The following is a 27,243-nucleotide window of genomic DNA, read 5'->3' on the forward strand; positions in this document are numbered from 1 at the left end:
TTCTTGATTGCACCGCAACGATTATGAAACTGAACTGCAAGCATTAAATAAGTTAAATAAGAGAAGAAAGAGTGGGACAACATGCCAAAAATGTCCCCAGCCAGACTTGAACCAGAAAAATTTTGATTACATGGCCACTACAGTAGATTTTAATGCCAAATCAGACTTTTTAAGTTACTTGTAATCGTGTCAGCGGTTCATTTAGTATATTATTATATTAGTGTACTGTGGTTCTTGAGCCAATTATGTCTTTGCCTCCAAACAAGTCTGTGCTAAATTTGTTCATGTTTACTGTGCTGTTCTGATAGATTATCTTGCTCAAACACACCTGACAGCTGAGTCTAAAAGTTCACCACAATTAAATTACAGGTGGGGCAACTATGTTCTGTAACTTGTTTTGCAGCTGATTTGTTTTCATGCACAAATTAAAATAGCAGTAGTTGGCACTTTCGTAATTCACCACCAATCACACACCTACCTACAATATTTGATATTAGACTCTGAAACAATTCAAGTTAAAACATAAAGCATCACCTTAGCAAGTGATAAACTGTCATTGATCCTCATCCAAATAACCCCTGACATTATAAAACAGTTGGATGGGGCAATAACCTGTAATGGCTGACAGGTAATGTCTGGCTGACTGAGTGAACACATCCTTGCGGATATCCACTGGCACATCCTCAACTCATAATGACGGCAATCAGTGTGTTTATGAGTTTTTGCTCTCAGTGTCCCATTCAGGCCGTATAAAGATCAACCCTCTGCATTTCTTATCGCAACACAACAGCTTCAACACATTTCACACTCGGTTCAAAAGCAGGTGCTGTGCTCGACAAACAAAGGCCCCCTTTTCCTTGAGGATGTTCAATCAGTGTATGATATATAGTATCTGCACAGCGTGGTGCTCGGGCTCTTAATTATGAAAAATGTGTTTAATTAAAATCCAAAAATGCCTAAGGGCAACGTACAGTATCTCACTCTGATGTATTTTTATTTGTCCCCATTATACATGTCCAATGCAATTAAAAAAGGCAAGTGCTGCACACAAAAACGTTTATTTGGATAAAAAAAAGAAGAAATAATATATTCACTGTTTGCATAGCATTCCCAAAGGCCTAAGCTGACAAATTAAAGAGAAAAAAAAGGCCAAATAGCACATCATTCTAAAATATATTTTCTTTTTCATTACTTGTGATTTGCTATTTTGTTATTTTACATTTTGAATACCGTCAGGTAGTAAACATGAGTGTGACAACTTCCAAGTACTTCATAAAGAAAGATATGCGATTTTACATCAAACATCAACTAATTCTGTTGTGATGCAGTGCCTGCTTTATTTTACACTTTGAAGTAGGGTACTTTTGCATGAAATGGTTGAAGAAGAACATTGTGGCATACAGTATATGAGTGTATAGGTATGAGCAATATGAAAAGTGAGAACTGTACTGTATAAAAACTGCATGGTGACTTAAAAAAAACTTCTCTTAGGCTCCCTTAATCAATAATTCTTGACAAATGCAAGGCACAAACATAGAATCAGCCAGACTCACATGCACATTCATAACATATTTGCTGTTTACACATTTTTCATTATTTATCCATTGCAAAATGAAATAACTCCCTGTTTAAAACACACAAATTTTGATGATAGTGGTCAATAAACATTTGAGAGAACAGTGTCCAACTAGAATTTTCCTTTTGAAACAGATTAACTCCACGAGCAAGCACTTCAGTAGCTGTGAGCTCTTTCGTCATCATGTAAAGAGGGAAATTAAAAATTAATTGAAGCTACAATGAAGGCATATTTAAAAATGGCAGAAAATTACAAGGTAAGGTATTTTGAAGGTATTTTTTTATCTGTGTGAGCAGGTAGATGCATGTGTGTGCATGTGAGTGTGTGTGTGTGTGTTTTCATAGTTGCTCATGTGATAACGTTAGGGCCACGGCGTCCTGTCCTCTCATGGATGTTGGAGATCTTCAGAGCGATGGCGATGAGAGGACCCAGCACCACCTGCAGTAACAAGCATGTGTTGAAAATCGACACAGTTGTATTTCAAACTATCAAAACTAAGCTAGGAGGAGGTTTGGGATTTGGAAGTGCTTTTTGGTATCATAAATATAAAAATCAGGTAGTGTATCTTTAATGAACAGAATGTTTGCTCAACTTACAGGTTTGCCCTTTTTTTTTTAGCTGCAACCACATGCTGGTATAAAGTAAATCCCTTTCAGTCCACAACTAAAATGTTTTTTTTTTTTTTTTTTTTTTTTGTGCATGATGCTGTGAGCCTGCAGAAATCACTTCACCTAGCGTTATAATAACTCAAATTCACACTTTCTCAAGAGATACTGTATAATTTATATTATAAGCAGCTCTAGCACAGCTTAACACCTATGAAACTATGACTATGAGAGCACTGATTATGACATGGAGCCTCTCACACCAACACTGTGGTCAAACGACAATTCTCCAAGCAGACATTGACCTTGTTTTTGTTTTGTTGTGCAAGGCAACATGTATGGCAGATATCATGCAAGTTTGGGGTCTAAAAACACCATGCAGATAAACAGATAGCTGAACAGATTCAAAAGCAGATAACGCAGTTTGACTTATGTCATCCTATAGCCCTATAAAAAGTGTGTCAACATGCGTGTCAAGACAATTTTACAGCCTAGTTTGTCAGCTAGTTCTTGTTACTCGTTATGGATGATTCATTCATAAAATCTGAACATAGGGTACTCTGCAGTGCAATAAAAAAATAGGAAATGTCGAGTTGCGCCACAACAGGAGTTTCAACTAGACCAGGTGTAACTAAACATCTATGTCTTACAATAAAATACATACAAACTAGGAATGAATAAGTGCTAGGAACAATTAGCTGGATGCTTATACAGTAGGTACGTAATGGATGTATGTGCACTACACGTGTCAGTAACATTGCTTAAGAGTTATATGAGATGACTCAGCAGTTATGGTGGTATTTACAACTCTGCATTGCTTAGGGTTGTGTGGTGGTATGCAACACACACACAATATATAGTCTAAGCATATAAACACAACTACAATGTGAGACTTAATGATGTTGTGTAGGCTGCAAAGTCTGACAGCCTGTGGCTTTGCTGCTCTGAGCAGCTCTTAATCTAACCTAACTCGTAATCTAACCTAATAAGAATGCTGTCTAATCATGTACTGTATGCCATGTCTGATGATTTATGTGTGTCGACTAAGGAACAGAGTGATTAGGAACTGAATTTATGATCTAATATTAATGACTGAACAAGGGTTCAAGGTAGGTCAGACAACAGGGACAAGGAAAACATAATCACAGAGTTAAATGACATACTTTTACCTATTCAAACGTAGCGTCTTAAATACTTTAGACTGGTTTATGTATTAATCTGCAGATTAGTTATTGATTTTGCTGCCCCCTACGATTCATGTTCTTGCACATGAATTAAGCATACATTAATGACATAATATTATACATATTATGAATGCTAAAATATAGACTTTAATGCTCAAATAAGCATTTTATGACTGTGAAATCTGTACCTTATTCATCGTTTCTGGATCAGTCTCTCTGATTTGCAGCTTTTGGTCATGGTTGCACAAAATGGGGTCATTCTTCTTTGTAAAAGCACATTCTAATTAATAAAATTGTATGGTTAGGTGGCCAAACCTAAATGAGACTGTCTAACCACCATAACTGCAGCTTTACAACCCCTGAGTATGGTTAAAGTACGCTACCTATTCAAACATCCATAACCACACAAGAAGCTAGTGTTATTATTCACTCCAAAGTCTACAGGTCAATCAACTGCAATGGGGACACATGAAAGTGCATTACATGATCACAACCACAGCACAAGGTTTATGAATGTGAGCACTCCTGTAGATGCAAATATCACTGTGCTTCTCTCGTTGTTCAATCTAATACAAGAGACAGATCAAAACTTAACAATTTACGCCTCAAGTTAAGAATTTTCCAAAGATTGAAAAGATCGGAGCACAAAGTAAAGGTGGTCGTAAGTAAGTAAGACAATTCTGTTTTCAAGATAAGTCATGGAAAAGGCCATTTTATTCCAAAATAATGACTAGTGAAATGAAACAGATGGAGCTTTCTTTCATAAACTTTTAAAGATTTATTTCTAGGGATCTGAAACATTTTCTATAGCGGGTACAGTGTACATTTTGCAACTATTACATTTTATATGGAATCTACATATTATGAAGAATTTAATTTTAAGAGAGAGAACTGTCTTCTCATGAAACATTATTTCTATGACGGTCTAATATATGTTTTATGATGACTAAACTGGCTGAATACTGCATATCAAAAGATAGTGAACAGGTAGATATAATCATAACTGTTGAAAATTTTAAGTCTTGTTTTTATAATACAAATAATCACAAAAAAACCACCCCGGCTATACATGTAGACATATTATATATGTGCACACACACTGAATTTCTGGATCTCACACACATACACACACACACACACACACACACATAAGCTCGCAGCCAAACCAACACAATCTGTACCTGTGTCTCTCTGTTGTGTCTCTCAGGGTCCCTCTCGAAGCTCTCAGCGTAAATGCGGATGGTGGCGCCCATCCCTCCGCCGCTCCCACTCATCCGAAACACCAAACGAGACGCATCACTGAAGACGATCCTTAAACCCTTGAAACATGCAAGTCATGATTTTCATTATTAGTTAAACTATTCATTATCTTTTCAATGAGCTGTTGTTTCATTTTCTCTTGCTAATGTTAAAAATGAAGACAAAAGTTACACATTTAATTTATAACAATATGAAATGAGGAAAACGTGATTGCATTTATTAACAGAAAATGTTTGGTTTGTTTTCTTTTCTTTTTGTTCTCTAGTCAGTTAATTGACTAATCAATCATTAAATATCAGACTTAAAGACAAAAGGGATGTATCACTTTACTTTAAGTCCCCCATTTTAGCATTTACAAGCAGTATACTAACATTTAATAAATGGTTTATAACAGATTACAGTGTAGTAATCAGCAGATATAAGAGGATTTAATGTGTTTATTATTGTACAGTATTTGTAAGCAATTCTGTTATTACAACTGTGTTTTACTTTATGGTCAAATCATCATCTGTTTATATACTAATCTCCACTTATCGGTGCCCACAGGAGGAGTTATAGTTGACAACTACATTAACACTTATTTTGCTTACAACTACATTATAGTGTGTTATAAGCCATGTATCACATGGTTGTGTACTGCTTATAAATGCTAAATAGAGGGATTTTCAGCAAAGTGTTACCCATGACAGTATACAACTTCTTTTGCAATAACTGTAAACATCCACTAGATGTCACTAGTATCAGGTACATTTCTAGGACTGTATGCAACCAGCAGTCCTGTACGGCCTGCTTGCATCCCTCATAGTACTGTCTGTAAAGTTATGTGAGGTCATAACTCCTGTATTATTTTAAGAAGTTTTATTGACTCCAGATATGAATTTACTACAAAGAGGTAACTTGACTATTGCTCTATGTTCAGTGGCTCATAAAGGTTGTATTAGGGCAGATTCACACCAAGGCAGAGTAAAAACATCACATTTTAACTGGCTCAACAACCTCAACTGTTTGAACTCTTCAGGAAAACAGGATATTGTTGCGTTGGGGTAACCAACTACAACTCACTCTGGCTGACGTAAGGAAGATAAGACTCTTTGACTAATGGATGGGTGATGACTCTTATCTGTCCTAAATTCCACAGCGCCTCTTTCCTTATCCCATTAGAGCAAAACACAAGTTCAGGGGAAAAGACTGTGATATGTTTTGAAAAAAAACAAGGAGCATGAATATGAAGAATATCCTGATGGATTTCATTAAACACACCCTCAATACTTTATGCTGGGTGATGTGATTACCTTGACTCCAATGTACAATGTAAAATATTCAGATTCATCACTTCAGAGATAAAAAAAAATGTACATGTGTTGATATTGACACATATCTAGTTTCTTCAAGAATAGATTTTTATGAACAAATGGCTGCAGTACAACAGTCAACAGTAAACCTAATCTCAGACCTTTACATAATACCTTTACAAATTCAGCTTCATCATTTATAGACTGTGGAACTAAAAGGAAAGTACCGCTGGGTTGGACTCGCCTTCTGCCTAATCTGTGTTTGGCTCGGTAGGATAACATGTCAGACTCCGGGTGAGGAGAGACAGTGATAATGAGAGATGTCCGTCCGCCTGTCTGTCTGTCTTTCTATCTATGAGTGTCAGCTCATCTCTAACAATAGAGTAGCAGTTATCAGGAGGCTGACAAATGCCTGTTAAAAAACACCGTCCTCTGCAGAGCTCAGAGGCCCTGAGTGGAATGCATACCAGCCACAAATGGTGTGGGTCGTGTCTATCTGTATGTCCATGTCTCTCTCTGTACCAAGGAAAACACAATAATTACATTTTTTGTCTAAATTGAGTGAAACTGAAATGGACTTTAATAATAAATTTTTATGGCAGTTGCTAATTCCCATCATTTTGGAGAAAACCCACTAGCTAAAGTGGCTAAAGGTAACCCTTAGCAGATCTCAGTAACTGCTACCTCAGCTTTTGTGTGGCTAAGCTACCTTTAAATCACATATTGTATTCAAAATGTATTCAATTGTAAATATATTTATATTAATTCAATATGAATGTTAATAATAGACAGACAGACATGCACATAGCAAAACAGGTAAACAGATATGTTTACTTTCTACTATAGACTGAAAATGATCAAAGTAAAGTTTATTTTCTAAAACAAATAGTTAAATTGGACAAGAAATCTATTTATAAATCGATTGACTGACCGACCTACCTATCTAACTATCTATCTATCAATCTATCTATCTATTTAAAACATGCAGACAATGCAGAATGAATTCAGTAGCAGACTACAAAGCCATGCCACTGCTGTGTGCATCCCCCATAGTTTATCATGCCTGTGTGTGTGTGTACATGCTTGCGTGTGTGTGTGTGTGTGTGTGTGTGTGTGTGTGTGTGTTTGTGTGTGTTCATGTGCCAACTTCTCCCCCTTCAAACACACTTGCCGCAGAGAGAGACGACAGCTGATATAATTCTGTCCTGGGAGGAATGTGTACTGTAATAACAAACACTGGGGGTGACTGAGATGCTGAGGATTTACCGGCGAGGTTAAATCACATTTTAGGGCGACTGACTAACTAACTGTGGAGCCGCTGTAACCATGGTAACACTGAGAAGTAGTGTTCTCAGCAGGACGGCAATAGACGTTCCTCTTAACGCTGTAAAGGCACATAAGGTGAAGTTGACGGACAAAGTCGCCGGCAAGTACAAGTGTGAACACATGCAGGCCACATAAGTGTACATACGTATTCACAGTTATGCACATGGACAACTGGTACACACTAAAAAGCACACTGTGTGTGTGTACTTGTGGTATTAGGTGAGGCAGAGGGTGAGAAGTGTCGACGCCAGGAATGAGTTTCCACACATTTCTGGACACAACAGAACAGAGGTGTCAGCTGGTGGGTGGGTGGGGGGGTGGACAGGGAGGGTATGCTGACCAAGAGAGTCATCGGTGTGTTTAGGGATACAAATGTGCTGTATGTAATGTGTGTATATACATATGTTTATGGTTTGAAAGTGAAGATTTACTGTCATGTCCAAACATGGAACCTCTCTGATGAGAAGCTCAGTGGGTGGTCTGGCTCGCGAGAGAGAGAGACAGAGAGAGAGAGAGAGAGAGAGAGAGAGAGAGATGTGTGTGAGATGTGTGATTGTAAGACGTCTTCAGGCAGACCTGACCTGATGTGAACCAGCTCTCAAGTCACACTTTCTCATCCACCTCAGTTCAACCTAAATTGCTACAGAACCAGGGTTCTGTGCAAAAACCGAGATTGGTCCAGTTGGTGTTGAGATCCATCTTGAGTTCAGGTAAGGAAGTAACACATCAGTTTTTGGTTGGATACAGATTATATGACCACTGAAGATCCCTAGTATCTATTGGGAAAGAGACACCTCATCACTGGCCTATTTATTTAAGTCCCTGTGTGTAGGTTTTTAATTTTTAAATCAAGCAGCTGTCTACTACAGCAAATCAAATCTTATGCCTTCAGAATAATTTTAAAATGCTCACCCAAAAAAATCATAGTGGCGGATATTATGCTAATTTCTCTAAGTGGTAAAGGGTTTAACAGTATATACTGTACATGGTGGTGGTAGTGGTGTTACAGAACATAGTTCATCCATGATCCATACGGATCGCTCCCCGTGGTTCGTATGTGAACTGCGTATTAACTGCAAAATTTAATGTCTCACTGGAGACAAAGTAAACAAAATGCTGTAGCTACAAGTCATGCACAGACAGCATGTCGCTGACAGGGATTTTGAAGAGCAACGACCAAACCAGCAGCTAACGGGTCTGAAGTGACACCTGCAGGTATGTTTACACGCTGTTTAATGTGCTGCAGCTGCACAACTAATTAGCTATCTAGCTCCTAACTGACGTTAACGGTGCACTTTTTCCCAGTGAATGTTTGTTTGGTGGCTCATTCAACAAGCTAAGCTGCAGGACGTGTTCATGTTTATAATTTATCATCAAGTTTTGATGATAATGTTTTGATTGTTTCATTCACTAGCATGTTTAAGGAAGAAGGTATCATGCCTCATATTGCAATTTAATTTAACAATCAAGTATTAAATATTTTATATATTTTAAGACTTTATTTAAACATTGGACATCTTGAAAGTTGTTTTCATTTAAAGACCACAGGCAAAAGTTCCTTGCTTAAGTGTTTTACAAAATTGTTTTTTGTTTTGTTTTTTTGGGGTTTTTTTTGCTGATCCGAAAAATTATCCCATCCGTGACTCAAAACGGTGATATGATCTGAACTGTGAGTTTTGTGATTCGTTGCACCCCTAGTCTACAGTATACAGGCACCACACTTGTTTCCTCTTCCTTGAATTGTACCATGGTTGTTCTTTCCTTTCTTTTTTAAAAAATATGGAGCAGACATGCACCCTCCAGAACAGTGTAACCCATGTTTCCTGCTGCCACAGTTATCCACTATTACTGCTTAGTTGTATATTTGAAAGCCATCAGGAAAATATCCAGTTCCATGTAACAGTTACCACTGAATGTTGAAATCTACGCACTGAAACCAAACTGAACTTCAATCACACAGGAACAGCAGTAAAATGTCACTACTGTGTACCAAGAGACACATAATACAAATGACCTATTTGTATTTTTATTAAACAAGAATTTATAATGTCCTTTTCCTCACTAAATAATGAATCTGAAATTTAAAAACCTAGGTGGCTACAGAGTAGTCAACAGTCTTGTGAGCAAGATCAATTCCTTGCCATATTAAAGTCAAGCATCTGCAAAGCAAAATGCTTTTTTGCCAAATATTCTAGGTAGAGTTGACTGTTATGGAGGTAATAGCCTACTTTTCATGTTGTTTATTTCCATCCTTTAATTTTATTATATAACTGACCTGGTTTCGAGCCACTGTTCCATCCACGGGGTCGATGTACTCGAAGTTGTCGGCCCTCTCCACACTGTATACGTGGTCTCCTACAGCAAACTTCTGGCTGGTGAATGCTTTATCTGAGATTACTCCCTCCAGTTCCCTCATAAGGTAAAAGGCTGCGCGTGGGTCCAGGCCTTCATAATCAAACCTGGCAATCACAAGATACAAACAAACACATACATGCTTGGTTAGAAACTTAACACACTTATACTGTACATGTAATTAGAAAGCACAAAGACAGTAGCTTGGTTAAGAGGAAAAACTGTCAGATAAAGACACGTTTTTGCATCGTTGCTGTTTGTTACATTATATTTTTATTGCATTAAGGCACTTCTCTAGTTTTTTCTCTGGTACTACAAGTTGGTTTAATGTTTTGGTGGCTTTTCAACTACATAAAACATTAGACCATGACAGATTCTCCTTGTTAATGGTTTACATAGTTTTTTGGGGTCTGGCCCCTGGCCTGTCCTTTAAGTCCTCTCCATCAATGTGCTGTGGGAACTTTGTATCAGATTATGGAAGCTAAGTGTGGGAACATGAAAAGCTGTAGCAACTGTCAGTGGGAACATTGACTGCAGTAACTATCTCTGCCTCTCACAAGGGAGAGGTTAAAATAAGAACAAGTGACAACCAGTGAGGAGGACTGGAGGGGAAGTGGATGAAGGTGAAGGCCTAGGAGACATATCAGGCTTCGGTGGAAATACAAGGGATTGAGAATCGCTCAAGTTAGTCTCAGAGCCTGTAGATTTAAATAAATTCAAGACATAATGATTCAACCAAGGAATGTGGCTCCATGGGAGATAAACAATCAGCTCTGTATTCAGACATTGCTCAGCTGATTACCTGCAGAAGTAGTTGCGTCCAAACTTGGCCCAGTGCTCTCTGACAATCTGCTCCACACCCTGTTTCCTAGCGGCCATGATGGACAACCACACCAACACCGACCACAAACCATCTTTTTCACGAATGTGGTCTGAACCTGGAGGAGGAAGAAGACACCAAAAGTCAGAACTCACTAGCCTTTCCAATCACTCTGGAACTGAACTGAGGCATCAAGAGATAACATATAATCTTGACATATTCCTGCCATGTGCCTAACACAACTTTTGTAGGATATGAGAGCAGTATCAGTAATTCACAACTGGAGCTTTGTAACCTTTTTTTGATTACACAGCAATTTACTGATCTGCAAACACAACTTGTAACAAGCAAATGTAAAAACGTAGCCAAATTTAGTTTATCAGCCGCTACCATACGGTATGTAACAGAAGGTCAGGGAGGGCTTGGAGACGTACCAAACATCCCAACACAAATAATGTCTTCTGCTTCCCACCCCAAAACACACACACACACACACACAAACAGAGGAGTAGTTCACACCCTTAAGTCTCCTTCATTGGGGAGCTATCAGTCTGTTCTCGAAGACAGCTGCACAGTGAAGGTATCCGTTAAGGAAACACTTTAATATGATAGAATATGTTAGTAATGTTTCACTGCAAGAGCTTGGAGCAGAAAATGGACTGAACTTACATGTTTAATGTATATTTTAAAAAGAGATCAGAGAGGAGATAAAACGTAATGTAAAACAAATCCATGATAATATCTCTTGAAAATAAGAAGTGTACTTCTTAGCTCTGTCCGGCTCTAGCAGTATACAGCTGTTAGGAAACTGACAGTTGTCAATATTTAATCCCTGTCTCGCTGTCTGTCTCCCTTTGTCACATGGGGTCACATAATATAACTTACAGATCTCATTACTGTATCAACAAAGCAGAACCAGACATTTTCAGTTTGTACTGTAAACTCTTTTTTTTTATTACTATCAGCTTCTCTTTTCAGCTCAACTCCAAAAATGTGTTATCGCTGTTAATCACAACTTGACTTATAGGAACTGGCAGTGTTTTGGGGTATTTTTCAGTGTTCAGTACAGCAAAGTTTGACAGAACCGGTTAAATTAACCCTTATAATGGTTCAAGCTGTCTGTGTGTGTCTGGGTAAGTGTATGAGAGTTAGTAAAGAGCAGGAGTGGTATACAGCTCAGATGATTTACTATGCAGGGCTCCCTCTGAGCTTTTGGCCTTACATGGGTAGACAACGAGTAAGCTCCCATAGTCCTCTGTGCTCTCTGCGCCTCTGTTCCTTCCAGTTCTCTCCTCCTCGTCAATATTTCTCATATTTGGACTCTCCCTACTCCCTCTGCTCTCTCTTTGCTACAAGCTTCTCCTCTTTTCTCTCCTGTTCACACCCACTAGCCTTTTTCCTCTCGCCTTTTCCTGTCTTGTTTCGTCTTCCTCCAAAGTCAAAGATATCCTCTCTGATTAAACAGAATAAACTATCAAGATGAAAAAAGGGGACACTTATAGTAAAGATAAGACTAAACGTTTGTTGCTATGAGTGCAGTTATGAGGGCTAAAAATAGAGAAGGTCAGAGCTATAATGAGATGAACAGAAAAATGGACGGGCAGTGGGAAAGGTAGAGAGGAGAAGCAGATGTGGAGGGAGGGCAAGAGACAGCAAACGTGTACGTGTATCATTTGTACATACACGTTGTTTATATTTTCTGATCGTGTGTGTATGTGACTGTGTGCGCACATTCATAGAAAACATTGCCACTGGAGGTCTGTCTGGATGTTGCCGTGATTCAGGGAGCCCCTGTCTCCTTTTATAGCAGAAGAATGGGGATTATTTACACATGCAGCCAGGGTCACAGCCCTCACATCTATTAGACTCTGACTGAAGCTGCTGGCAGTCAGGATGCACTACTTGCAACTTGGTTAGACTCTACACCAAGAATAGCCTGATTTGTCAATTGTCATCATTTTAACCTTTAAAGGATAATTTCAGTTTCAAACTACTTGGATATTGTTGGATATTAAGTTAATTGCTCAGATCTGAGAAGAGGTCAAACAGGGTCAGGAACGCAAGCTGTCAGACAAACACACAGGTTTGAAAGCTCCATTAATCAATATCTTTACATGAACAATGGGTCAAATGACTATGTGTTGCTTGTAATATTGAAACCATAAAGAAGCATAATCCAGCTCTGAAGTTCCTTTTAGCTCTGTGTAGCATTTAGCATCTTTGAGCATCTTTGCTACTTTACTGTTTTGGTTCAGTCTCACTTCCAGCAGCAGCAAACAAGCCGTTTTCAGGGAACAAGCTCTGATAAATCACGCACCACACAGCAGACAGATAAAGTTAGAAACTAGCTGGTGAACAAAGTGAAGTATTTAGCCACTAAAGAACCAACATTTCCCTCAGAAGTTGGTGGAGAGCAAAATAGAGCTACAAGAAGACCCAATATCAGACTGTTTGCAAACATGTTCGCCTGAAGTTTTTAGGAGTTTTGGATCTCTTCACTCAAGTGGCTAAATAAACAAATAAATGCTGCTTCAAACAATCCTCAGGGTTAGTAAAGAAAGAAAGAAAGAAAGAAAGTAAAGAAAGGAAAATGGCAAAATTATTACCTAAACTGTTTACTGCCTTCCTGGCAATGTGACAACATTTCAGGTACTCAGTTTAGGTTTTATCGCAATATAAAAATGGCTGAAATCAGTCAGACATGGTTGGAGCCATTTGTGTGTTTTCAAATCTCAACAATTAGTTTTCTATGTACAATATTATCGTAAACCCCCAAAACAAAAATAAGACCAAAGCTGTAATAAACTGGACTTTTCCTTTAATTTTCAAGAGACAGTTGACTGGCCACACTTGACGTTTGAGTGTTAAGTCCCTGCTGCATATTCACCACAAGAGCAGCAGCTGGCCAGTGCAGTCCTCTAGCAATTGGCCTTGTTCGCAGGCTCCTCAACAACAGTTGCTGCTGAAGGGAGGGGATTTCTTAGTCACACGCCCACTCATATTTTCCAAGCCGGTCCAGGGGTTTGAATCAGTGACCTTCTACTCACATGCTGACAGGCTACTGCTGCCCTGTGTCTGTACTGTATTCACCAGATACATTTCTGTAAGCTGTTTCGTTGTTTGGACCGAGTGAGTGTGCTGAAGAGATCGTACCTGTTCCAAAGCTCTCCTCCCCGCAGAGGGAACAACGCCCAGAATCCATCAGATTCCCGAAGTACCTCCAGCCAGTGGGAGTCTCATACAGCGCCAGTTTCATGGCTTTGGCTACCCTAAAAACATACAGAGGAGAGAGACAAAAACAAATTAGAGACAAAGATAGTCTAGTTTATAAACACACAATGTATTTATCTCCCTCTGTTATCTAATGCCAGTCTTTCCTAGTTCTGATAAAGAGAGAGAGTGAGAGAGAGAGCTAAGCTTACAAACAATCCCTTGACCTTTAAAATAAAGCAAACCAAATGCTGTATGACAAGCAATCTGCCAACAGCTCATCCAATAACTTAATAAGGCAAAGGCTGCAAGAACAAAGTGAGTTAACCTTTTAGCTGATGTTTGCTTTGAAACTGAGACGTGTGCTCGCATAGAGAGAGGAGAGAGAGAGAGAGTGTGTGTGTGTGTGTGTATATATGAATATGTGCATGTTGGGGTCACAGTAGGGCTGGTCAGTATATTGATACTATATCAATATCATGATATGAGACTAGATATCGTCTTAGATTTTGAATATCGTGATATCGTGATACAGCATAAGTGTTGGTTGCTGGTTTTAAAGGCTGAATTACAGTAAAGTGATGTAATTTTCTGAACTAATCAGACTGTTCTAGCTGTTCTATTATTAACCCACTTAGTCATTATATCCACATTACTGATGATTATTTATCAAAAATCTAATTTGTGTAAATATTTTGTTAAAGCATCAATAGTCACAATATCGATATTGAGGTATTTGGTCAAAAATATTGTGTGATTTGATTTTGTCCATATCGCCCAGCCCTAGGTCATAGGGAGGGATGAAGGTGCAGAGAGTATAATATGTGGGAGGAGAGGGAGTGCAAGGAACCAGACTACAGGGAAGAAGAGAAAAGAAAAAAATCAAATAAAATCAAGGAGTACAAATTTACAGAGAGGTAACTAGCAAGATACAGGGGAATTACAATAACATGATGAGGAAAGCAGTACGCTTTTAGAAAAGGGTTGACATATTTGGACAAAAATTTTAAAAAGACACAAAAAATAACTTTATATGAAATAGCAAACAATCAGAAGTAATCACAATAATCAGATCTTGGCACTTAGACTCAGAGCCAAAGCCTTTGCTAACTCTTTTGGGTTTTTACAGACTTTCTAAAAATCTGAAACATGTTCATGGTGTTTTTTGTCCATATTTTAAACTAAATGTGTCACTATTACCGAGGAAAAATAACTTTAGTTTTAGTTTATAATTAGTTTTTTGTTTTTCTTGCACATTCAATAATAATATAAGTCAGCACACTGACAAAGCCTCATGGACAAGGTCGTACCTATCCTTAAGGACACAAAGGTCATGTCCTTGGCTTTGTTTTAGGAAACTGAAGGTTTTAATCACGTGTGGCAGAGTTTACATCATACAATTACACATGATGGGTTCATTAAAGCTGACATGATGTTTTTTAGAACCAGTATCTTTGAAGGTGCTATAATCAATATCTTTACAATAAAAAATGATCAAATGACAATGTGAAAGGAGTCTCTTGTGATGTTGAACCCACATCTGCAGTTCCCCTCAGCTCTACCAAGCATTTCAACAACTTTCAGCTCATTGTTTTGGCAAATTTACTGTTTTGGTTCACTTTCAGAGCTTTCATAGCATTGTTTCCAGCAGTAGCAGGAAACTGTTTTCAGCAAACAAGCCTGCCCAAACAAGCCTGCCCAACACCAAACGACAGTGGGACACAGTTAGCAACTAGCTGGTGAACATAGTGGACTGCATTTCCCACAGAAGTTAGAGGAGACCAAAATAGAGCTACTAATATTAGACTTACATTCATCGAGTGAACAGAAATAAACCTCCAATTAAATGCTAGTATTGCTCTGTATCTGCTGGATGTGCCTCTAGATTTGCTAACAAGCTTCCCATATCAACTTAACAGCTGATATAGCAGAGTTTGTTTGAAGTTTCTTATGCTGCCCTCTGCAGTATCCAAAATCAGTTAATGCAGGTTTAAATTTAACTATTTTTAGGTATAATAACAATAAAAAATATAATGGACTTAATGGACATATCTCTCCATCATAATTTGTGGAGTGTGGAGAACCAAAACAGTATTTAGATTATTGTGTATAATGATTTTTTTGGTGGCATGTCATAAAAAAGGGTGTGGGGTTCCACTGGAGTAATTTGGACTAATTACCTTATTTCTAAAACTCTAACTACAGCCCAGTCTTGATTTGAGTCATTTGACTTTAAGTAAAATGGCACATTCATTATTGAGTCTAAACTCAGGCAGTCTCTCAGATGTTGTATTATAAAAGTTACCACCCTGAGTCTGCTTACAGAGATGTTTAGTTTGCAAAAGAAGATGGATACCCAGTGTCCTTCCCATTCCCTACAGATTACTCCTCAACCACATCATCCACATCCCCTTGGTGACTGCCGCAAAATGTAAACTCAATTCCCAGAGCTCAGCTAAGAATCACTCCACAAAATATGCAACCCAACAAAGCAGTTTTTGCTCTAAAAGAAACAAACATGTAGAACTGTCAATCCTAAATACTTCTAATGTGGGATTTCGCAGTGTAATATATGTGGATGTGGGTGGAATTCATACTTGAAGGGGTGGTATACACATCCCCACAATCATCATGCGTATAAATAAATCCCACATTGTGCCCAGTGCACTTGTTTACATGAGGATGGGTTAAATTACCAAATAAGAGTAAACTAGCTTTATTCCCCTCCAGGGAATCGAGAGTTGGAACGGAAAGCCTGGCATTCCAAAAAGAAAACAGAAACTCTGGCCTTGTGGTGAGCTTTTTACGTTGTAAACAGCACGTCCACAGCCAACACAAGCACCAAGACTGACCCGTACCAGCCCACAATTTTCAAACAAAGTTGCAAAAATATTGGAAGAAGGTTGTCATTAACACTGAGAGAATGGTGAGAATAGTATTTTCTCAAGTTTGATCCTTGCACAAGCAAAGCTTTAACCTAACAACAGGATAAACACTGCTGTGGTACACACCCACCCAAACATAGCTTACACACACACACACACACACACACACACACACACACACACACACACACACACACACACACACACACACACACACACACAGATACAGATTTGTAAAAACAAGCAAAAGCAACAAGCAAGTTCAGCTGCACTCAAACATTTGACATGACCAAGGTTGCAGCTAACGGTTATTTTGATTATCAGTTAATCTACAGATTATTTTCTTGATTCATTGATTATTCTTGTGGTCTGTAAAAGTTCAGCAAACTGTGAAAATGTCCATCACAAGTTCCCAAAGCCTATGGTGACTTCTCAAAATGTCCTGTTTTGTTGTTCAACAGTCTAAAACCCAAAGATAATCAGTTTATTATCATAGAGGAGAATGAAATCCAGAAAATATTGACATCTGAGAAGCTGGAATTTTTGCCATTTTTGTTTAAAAGATTTCTTTAACACTTATTTGATCATCAAAATTGTTGCCACATGGCATTCTTCAAACAAAATCACAATAAAAGGTATATTCAGATTTTAGATCCACAACTATAATTCCTGAGGTCAAGCGAGGGAAGCTTATATACAAGCATAATCAAAGACAAGCATATTTAAACAGATAGTGACTCAGACCAGACAGGCTCGGTGGACACTGCCTCCCTCTCAACAGGCTTTGCCAGAACAGAAAAATGTTGGTAGATAAGTATACATGCTGAAGAAGGGCGTTACACCCCAAACATCCATGTGGCAATATTAAAAAGTCAAACTGGAGTGCTGTCCTAGTCTCTCTTTTCTATTTAGGGCTGTAATCCCCCTGTGTATAGGTGTGACCTCTAAACAGTGAGGCTTTGCAGTCATACTATGTCAATTTTCTCACACTAGTAAAGAACAGAATTTCAGTTTAAAAAAGTACATGTGTTGGTACAGACGGGTGACAAATTAAAGGAAAAACTGGTACAGGTCTGAATGCTTGTCCCCTTAGAGGGAAGAGTCACTGCAAATCAATATAAAGTTGTTATGTGATCACCTTTATCCTATGATTAAACGATTCTATCCTGATGGGAGTGGTCTCTTCTAGGATGACAATGCCCCAACTCACAGGGTCACTAAATGGTTTGATGAGTATGAAAATGATGTGAATTATATGCTATGGCCTTCACAGTCACCAGATCTCAACCCAATTGAACACCTATGGGAGATTTTGGACCGACATGTTAGACAGCGCTCTCCACCACTATCATCAAACATCCAATGAGAGAATATCTTTTGGAGGAATGATGTTCATCCCTCCAGAAGAGTTCAGAGACTGCAGAATTAATGCCAAGGTGCGCTGAAGCTGTTCTGGTGGCACGTGGTGGCAGAACACCTTACTAAGACACTTTCTGTTGTTTTTTCCTTTAATTTGCCACCTGTCTATAAATGTCGTCATCAGATACAATGCAGGTGCAATATTTAATTGCAGTACTTCATCCCCTGTTGGAACACTGCCACCATTATTGACTTTTTTGTAGTAACTCATTAAATCGGTACATACAGTATTTTATTCTGAAACTGCCAAAGCTTTCAATATATAGATTGACAACCAGCATAATAATATCAGGTAATAATCATTCACTTAACTGGTAGATTTAGAAAACAATTCATATAATGATTGATTAAATTAGCAGATGCAAAATACATCAATCCATCTCATTTGTCACAGTTCATTCTTCGCCTTGGACTATATGTAACCAAAGTAATGTAAGCTCAAAGGACCAATTACTTGCTTTCAGAGCTCTAAACAACATCTAACTGTCTCCATTAACCAAATAATCATGATTAATGTTATTCATTATAACTGTCATTAAATGTGTCAGTTCATAATGCTATTTCAATAACCTGTCTTTAAAATGATGCATGAATAAAAGTGATTTACAAAATGATTTTAAAAAGGCTTGAAAATTCATTTTACAGTTTTCCAGCTGTGCACTCCAGCCTTATTTTTGATAATTTAAATTTAAAGATCCCCTCCAGACATTTATTAAGACATATAAAAACACTCTGCTTGAAACAATCATGTGTTTCTGATGTTTTTCCACAAAAAAAGGTATAATTACCACGTTAAAATCCTTAAAATGACATCTACTCCATCTCCCTCATTAAAAATCCAGAATTTATGAAAAATGCAAATATATTTATTTCAGAAGCTTAACTGCTGGACACAAGATGTCTCCTACTTCACTGTAAAGTCTATTCTCAGTGTTTGTGCACTGGAGGCTTCAAGTTTCCACATCACACTTGTGTAAGCTGCATACTGGACCGGGATTGGCTTCCAAACTATTTATGTCACAAATCATGCTCGTAGCTCCATCATTTAAAAAAAACAACAAAAAAAAAACAGTGTGTTTGAATGAACACAGAGAAATTTTCCACTTTCAGCAGATTAATGTGAAAACAGCCTTCTAGTATCAAACTCTGCACGTACATCATTCTGCACAGTGAAGCTCAAACATCCAACTGTAAGAACAAGAACAAAAACATTTTTTGAGTGGAGGGGGAATTTAATTGAATATTTTATTTTGAGTAATGATGATAGTTAGGTTACGGAAATTAATAAGTTAATGTTTATGGTGAATCATCCTATACTTCAAACATTCGGTTGCTTAAATCTTTAAAAATGTGGATTTTACTATCTTGTAAGATACCTGATGCTAAGGATATACATTTTGGTAGATCTCACCAAATCTTACCCAAGCAATTGTTTTTAGGATGACACATCACTGCTGCATGACATGAAGCTCTGATGTGAATAAAAATGATTCTTTTTCTGTAAGCTGAGTTAGAAAAGGTCTGTCTTTGATTGATTTGGATGCTTTCTCTCCATCCAGACCAGGCTTGTAAGATGAAGAGATTTTAGACTATGTCTTTCTCCCATTATCTTCACTCTCTGGGCCTAAAGCTCAGAATTACAAACTGACCTGCACACACACTTACGGTAGACAGTAAACACACACATGCACGTACAAATCAACCAATATCTCCTTTGTTTGCTTTCTTTTTCTTACTGTCTTTATATATCTCTCTCATGCATCAGGAAATTCTGAGCAGTAATGTGAGGGATGAGGCCTCTCTCTACATCCGGAGAGTGAAATATTACCAGCTTTTGGCCTTGGCTTGATATTTGACCAAACATAGCATGCAATGCCCTCTCTCATCACATCACCCTCTGAAGAAAGCTCAGCCTGGACTTAAAAGCTTAAGACTGGCATTCGGACAAAAAGCGAAGCATGCTGGAAGGAGCTTTACTTGCGCTTGAAATGTGAGTTCCTCTTGACCTGAACTGGACAACACAGAAACTCGATACTGTGAAGAACTGCAGTTGCTACAGTGGCCAACACTGAAAACATCAGCAAATAAAGAACTTGAATTAAGCAGAGATGATTTCTGTGACTATTTGTAGCTACATTGTTTATGTAATTTGTGCAAAAAAATACTTTTCTGACACCAGTTCGGAGCCATTTTCTAGGTTTTTCCAAGACTATGTCAAAAAGATATTTGTTATCTCATAACACTATATTCAGGGAAAAATTATGCTTTTTAGGTCAGTGTTTGACTTGGCTGCATTTTGCTGCCCCTCAAATGTTTTGATGGGTAATAATAACATTTTAGTTTGATGACAGCATTTCAGCTTTTCTCTGTAGGTTTTTGACCATTTCTCAGTTTTTTCAGTATTACAAATAAACTAAACCTTTGGCCATTTTTTAAGAACATAAGTCAAAGACTACCAAAACTGTTTGGATTAGGCTTAATGTTAATTTCAAACTAAGTGAATGAATCACAATGTACTCTACTCTCTGAAATAGTGCGATGGCTCCTTGATGCCAGAACCCAGAATGAATCTCTTTTTTGAGTTGTGACATGCTTCACCTGTGCTGAAATACTGTGTTTGTTTGTTGGTTTGTGTCTTCTTTTATTTCTCATTCCACCAAAACAAGGTTGCAAATAACAACATGATACAAACACCGCAATACTCAAGAGGGGGTGCAGGATAAAATGAATCCATAAAAGCACAGTCTGTGCTTGGTGCAGTCACTGGTACCACATTACGTCTAACAGGGGCTTAAATGTAGGCATTGGTGGCTGTTAAAGACATTAGTCTTCTCACGGCCTTATTCATCCTAGTAACCACCACAACAGCCATTAAAACAACACAGTTGACCCCTGCATTTCATAGTGTTAATCAGCCATTCAGTGTAAGCACTTGGATCTCATCCTGGTAACAGTCAATGGCTCAGTCCTTTCTTCTAATTACATCTTCCCATCCCTGGAGTGGTTAAAGGAGAGGCAGATGTTTCCTCTACCCATATTCCCCTCCCACTTTCTCTTCCTCTGACACCTCCCTCCCTCAGCCCCTCACTAATGGTATGAGACACAGGCACCCAAGCACACGACAAAGAGACAGATGCCTCAGAGTGAAATATTTACCACCTGTATCTAAAGCCTCCTCTCTTGTCTGAATCCAACAAAACATCCTCTGCTCACCTGAACACATCAAATAGATTCTATCTCTCTCTGTTTTGCTCTGTTCTTCCTTCTGGACTCCTACAACAACATACATACTGCACACCATCACATTTATCAAGTATTTTATAGCATAGTTTGCCTGACTACGAATAAACATTGAGCAGGGCGGGCTGCTCAGTCTAAACACTCACACACACAGGCTGCTCGCTGTCCTAAAAAGGCTTACACTTGGGTTGACTCCAGGATCAGACACCATACTACTAAGTGCTTCAACACTTCCTGGTCTTTGTCAAAGACCTGTAGATATTAATATTACACGTTCGCAGGCAGCATTGTTATATTAGGAAATTAAGTGGCGGATATAAAGCTTAAGAGTTGAACAAAGTGACCTTGTACAATGTCAGTAATTATCAGTTAAATGTTCATAGAAGAGGTAGGTGTGCCTTGCGTAACTCCACATACTTCAGAGTATGCTGGGAAAGAAATGAAAATCTTCTATAATGCAATTTATTTCTCTTCTCTTCAGAAAGCCCAGAGCATGATTTTATCTGCAGTTTAAGACATCATGCTGTAAGGTAATTCTACTTCTCAGCAGATTGCACAACCAATTTACTGTCTAGGAAATTGAATTTATTTTCTCTATCTTTAGTACTAAAAAGGCAAAATGCTGAAAAAGAGAAGATATGTGTAGTAGTAATTCATGAAAAGGCCATTTCATCTACAGTGAGTGTGTATGAGTGTGTGTGTGCTGAGGCTGTAGTGGGACATGTGACATTTGTAACTCAGGTCTCAGTCTCATGTATGTGTGTGTGTGTGTGTGTGTGTGTGTGCATATGTATGTGTTACCCCTGGCAGACATTAAGGAAGTGACCTCACTGCCAATCCTGATCTCTCTGGGTTTCACAGTTACAAGGGAAAAGTGATGATGTATGAGATATATGAAGTGTGATGTTACATCACAAAATTTTGGTCATATTTTTTAGGGTAAAGAGTCCTACACACACACACACACACACACACACACACACACACACACATTACTTGCACACTTGTGTTGCGGGCTCAAGGCTGTGTCTCATGATGTTAAACCATAATAATCAAACTGAAAGAGCTGCTTGAAACTTTTGCTCAACTTTTGGCCCCATGTCAGCCATGCCTCATCACACACACACATGTTTGTACTTCTATACTTGTGGAGACCCTCAGTGACATAATACATTACCCAGCCCCTTAGCCTAACCTTAACCATCACCACTAAATGCCTAACCCCAACCCTTACCCTAAACTGAACTAAACCCATTTCTAAGCTGAACAGGTCTTTGATGGTCTGTCCCAAAGTGAGGATGTCCTCACTTTCCAAAAATGTCCTCAATCACAAGGTCTAAAACTCAAACGAGTCCTCACAAAGGTAGGTGTACAAGCACACACTTTCAAGCATGCATATATGCACATAGGCACTCATGTCGACTCGTATGTATGTAAGTATGCATTTTACTTAGCAATATTCAATATCAATACAGAAAGTAGTGTGACGTTCCTGTGCATTAAAAAGCATGAGTGTGGAGGGGAAGGTGGGTAGCAGCCATATACTGGTGTACCTGGTTTGTGATCCATCCCAAACAAGCAGTCACTGTTAACATTTTTGTAGTTGAACCATGATGACAACGCAAGCCCTGAACCTTAGCAACAACCTTATCAACAAGGGCTACAGAACGAGCGGCATGCGTGAATGATCCGACATCAGTTCAGTGAGGAAGTAAAGGTAACTTTGCAAACAAAGCATTCAAAATAGGCTAAAGCCCTAGATTTTGACTTGAAGGTGGCATTTTTACATTTGTTCAACTTACGTTTTTGGCTATGTTTACAGTAACATAGACATCCAACATTATAAGAATATATAAATGACGGAAAATCACAAAAAGCATGTTATAACCCCTATAAATGTTTAAGGGTCAGAGTGAGACTATAATAAAAGTCAATTAATACTGCTTGTACTTCAAAAAGGTGTTTGTAAACTCATTGTAGTTGTCAGGTGAAAACCTGAAGCTTTACTTCAAGGAAACTAATGAAGGAATTGAGTTTTATATTTGCATTCATTAATTCATTACAAAACTGATTTTGAACTGTTTTTTTTGGAGTCTGGAGTTGTTTTACAGAAATAAACTCAAAATGTATGAACTATAACTGAAACAGTATTGTGTTAAAACATACATACACATATTCATCTGAACTAATTATAGTTGGTCTTTTCTGGTTTGCTCATTGTATTAAATGACACGTTTCCCATGAGCAGCATTCTGTTGAAGCCTCGAAGGGGTGCAGCGCTGGGTTCCCTCCTACTGGAACAATGTTAATGGGGATGACTTTTGCTGTGATCACATCCTCTCATTCAGCACCCTCTGCTCTGCTCTGCTCTTACATAACAGATAATATTTATAGGCTGTGAGTAAATGTGTGTGTGGGGGTTGTGTGTATGTGATCTCACAGTCTTATTCATAGTGGGTGAGTCTTCATCTGAGAGTGTCCTCCCTCTCCAGAGATTGGGCTGCTGCAGGAATTTGAGAGTTTGAAGTGGTGTGACAAGAGAAGGAAAAGCCCCTTACATCTGCTGAGTGTGTGAGTGTGGTGTGCGTGTGTGTGTTTTTAGAAGTGTGTTAATGTGTGTTCTACCTGTCGAGGGCGGTGCTGGTGGCAACACTCCTGGCAAAGCCCTTAACACCCATCTGTCTGAAGTAGGGGATGGTGGAGAGGTTGGCAGCCATGATGGCTACTGAGTCTGATGGGTTCACAAAGAAGCCGTTTTCTCCGAGGATCATGTACCGGTCCTAACAACAACACAAAGTCATATAGTGCACTGTGAGTCTTCTCATGTAACTAGTTATTAGTTATTTTATCTAATAATGTAGAAAAAGAGCTACAGTCCAACTAAACTTGATTGATTGGCACTTCAGGATATGACTAGTAATAATAACTGGTAATAGTTTTCTTACTGCCAACAAGTCCTATGAAAAGACCAAAACCAACAAGGAATTATCTGTGTATTCAAAGCCTGATATAGTTCCTGATATATTCCTCTGTGTCCATGAGCCACACTGCTGCACTGGGTGTCATGCTCCATTATTGTGATGTATATGGGCAAAGTAGTTTATTTTGACTGGATCCCACATATAGCATCCAGCTGTCACACATACTCACTAGCTCACCAAATGTGTTATACTGTAAACAGTGGCTGAAAATACTACGCAATAAATACACTATTTATTCTTGTTTGAGTAAATTTATCTAAAATCTACAGTGCCCTGCTGTTTTAAGAAGTTATTTAAACTTTTCTTAATGAAACTATATATTTGTGACCGAATTTTAAAGATTTGAAAATAGTTGTATTCTGCATTTGATTGAATTTTGTTATTAAAAGCAGAATGAGTAGGATTTGTCAGTTGCGGTTTATAAACACAACGTTCAAAGTTGGCCCCTCCTCCCCAGCTAAATGACACCAGAAGCGCTACACTGCAGCGCTATGTCGCTACGTTTTTATAACCCTCACACCCTGAATGCTGTCATTGGCTGGGGGCTACACACCCACTGCCCAAAGGTTGACGCCCAGAAACGTCCCAAACACAGCAAAATAAGAAAATACAGGCAGAAGGTTGGTTCTCTGCAGATACACACACCACCACACACTGGTACTGGGTCATATGTGATGATTGAGAGGGATCATTTTTGTACGAGTCTATACATTGTTTTTTTTTTTAGGAAAATCCTGCTCACTCTGCCTTTAACTGAAGCAAAAAAAAAGTTCTGCATAAATATAACATAAATTGTATTTGATATTATATTGATTCAAGACATTGTGACTGTAAATCTTTTCAGCTTACAATTGTACAAACTGGAGTTCTAGCCACTGGTTGCCATCAAATCCAGTCAAGTTGTATGTGCAGTTCTGTTGTTAAGTGCCGGATAAGCCACACCTAATGAGCAACTAACTTCTTTTTGCCAACAATCACAATTACTGTTGAGACTTTGGAAGATATTGGTTACGGTATTATGTAACAGCAACCCCAAAAAAGAAACATTCACCCAGCAAGATTACAACCGCTGGTGCTAATGACTGTGAAGATACCGATCCTAGTGGGAGAAACAGAGCAGATATGACATAATTCTCCTGATGCTAAGCTAATTTACTTAGCAGAGGGTGTGTGTATGTGTGTGTGTGTGTGTGTGTGTGTGTGTGTGTGTGTGTGTACAGTAGAAATGAATATTGGACAACTAAGTGGAAAAAGTGAGCTGCCTGTTGGATCATCATGGATACATTATCATTCAGTCTTATACATCATCTTTCTACCAGTTATCAACCAGCAAATAATAACAAACAAAAAATAAACAAGGCTCTCTTTGGTATCTATGGAAGAGTTACACAGACTCATTCTTTATCAGTGATCAAAAATTTAACAGATTTATGTTAAATGAATGAATGAATGTTTTGCTTAAATACTTATCCTAATATAGGACCGTCCTCCCGCATTGTCAAGAACTGCGACTCCATAAAAATTATATAAATAACAGACATCATGTAGATGTTATGTGGAACATTAACCATCATTAAATCATTGTAAATTTATTTTTTGAACAAATAAAAACCATGATTATTGGCAACCTCGGCCAGCCTCCACATTGTACTTTCTATTCTACTTTAATGGGCTTTCAACCAAATCTATTATTCTATGGTATAAAGAGAGGTCACTTCATGGTGTAAATCAAGAGAATCAGTAGTAAAGCTTTCAAAGTTTCAGGAAATTTCAGACAGTTGGATGAGAGAAAAGCCTGTAATTTATCGGTACTATACATTTAACAATATTTTCTGATCTGCACCATTTTGCCAAGATTAGTGTTACTGCAGCTGCAAATTAGGTCAGTATTTTGAATTAAATTTTGTATTTAAATCATCTTCATCAAATAAAGTATGTTACATTCCTGCAGCTGCTTCACAGCAAAATGCCCATCACCACTGTCACTAACTACTATTACAGCTTGACTCAATTTTAAATTTCTTTCATATTCATGTAGATACAGTGCCTGAAGCTTTTTGCATGTTTGTTTTCTACATGCTATGAATATGAAGAAACCCTTAACTATAAAATGATGTGCTTTTAAGTCTGAACTAAACTATCAGTGGGTCAGTTGAGGCTGAAGAAGTCTTTGAGTTCAATGGCACACTATTACATCAATAGGTATTGCTAACTAAACAGTGTTTTTATGTATAGCAACTGTCTATGCTGATACTATTGATCTGATATATTTATGGTATGTCAAATATAATAATTCTAATATTGTCAGCATGTGGAAGAAAGAAGTTAGAAATGCAATAAAAAAAACATCACTTATGATGATATCTTACTCCATCTGCATCAAATGCAGCTCCAAAGCCAAAGTCCCCTCCTTTCATGGCATCTACCAGAGAGGTGGCATAGACCAGGTTGGGCTCAGGAGGCCGACCACCAAAATCCTCCAGAGGCACACAGTTGACAGCAGAGTTAGCAGGGGCCCCCAACTCATCACACAGGATCCTTCGTACATAGGGGCCCATCACTGAAACACAGCATGGGGAGAGAAGAGAACGGTGTCATTTCCAGTAACATTAACAAAAACTCAGGGTTTATGTGATGGGATAATGAATTGTCTAACCTCCGTTCATGGCATCTATATGAATCTTTAGCTGATTTGGTCCTGTGAGGAGACTTTTTATGGCATTGAAGTCAAAGATGTTTCGCAGCAGTTGTAGATACACATCCACTGAGTCTACAATCTCCACTAGAAACACAGAAAAGAGGCAATTAGTGCTGAACATGCGTTGATGGGCAATTATTCTAGGAAGTATGAGCCACTATTCAGGCGATTTGTATTCTGATCCAGCACACGATTATCTATAGTCGTGCAGTGTACAGTGGATGAGTGACTATTGTACCTCTGAAAGGTTTGAACTTATTCTCCAGGTCAAAATCATGTCGTCCCAGCCTGGAGAGGTCAATGCGGAGGTCAGGGCAGATGGCGTACTCCTCGAGTGTCCGGCTCACCTGATAGATTCTCTCCATCACTGTGTCTGGAGATGGGCCTGTAATACA

General features: G+C 38.4%; 1 protein-coding gene across 1 annotated transcript in view; it reads right to left on the reverse strand.

Moving 5' to 3' along the window:
* Window positions 1-1,042: 1,042 nt before the first annotated feature.
* Window positions 1,043-27,243, reverse strand: part of pgm5 (phosphoglucomutase 5) — a 29,447-nt gene continuing 3,246 nt past the window's right edge. The window contains exons 3-11 of the mRNA XM_044374380.1: window positions 27,087-27,233; window positions 26,807-26,932; window positions 26,520-26,710; window positions 23,795-23,949; window positions 13,569-13,684; window positions 10,398-10,533; window positions 9,519-9,702; window positions 4,547-4,684; window positions 1,043-2,014 (exon numbers count right to left, since the gene is read on the reverse strand). Coding sequence (XP_044230315.1) covers window positions 1,925-2,014; window positions 4,547-4,684; window positions 9,519-9,702; window positions 10,398-10,533; window positions 13,569-13,684; window positions 23,795-23,949; window positions 26,520-26,710; window positions 26,807-26,932; window positions 27,087-27,233 — 1,283 coding nt within the window. The 3' untranslated portion in view covers window positions 1,043-1,924. The remainder of the gene's footprint in view (window positions 2,015-4,546; window positions 4,685-9,518; window positions 9,703-10,397; window positions 10,534-13,568; window positions 13,685-23,794; window positions 23,950-26,519; window positions 26,711-26,806; window positions 26,933-27,086; window positions 27,234-27,243) is intronic.

This window comes from Thunnus albacares, chromosome 2, assembly GCF_914725855.1.
Source record: "Thunnus albacares chromosome 2, fThuAlb1.1, whole genome shotgun sequence".
NCBI classification, from domain to species: domain Eukaryota; kingdom Metazoa; phylum Chordata; class Actinopteri; order Scombriformes; family Scombridae; genus Thunnus; species Thunnus albacares.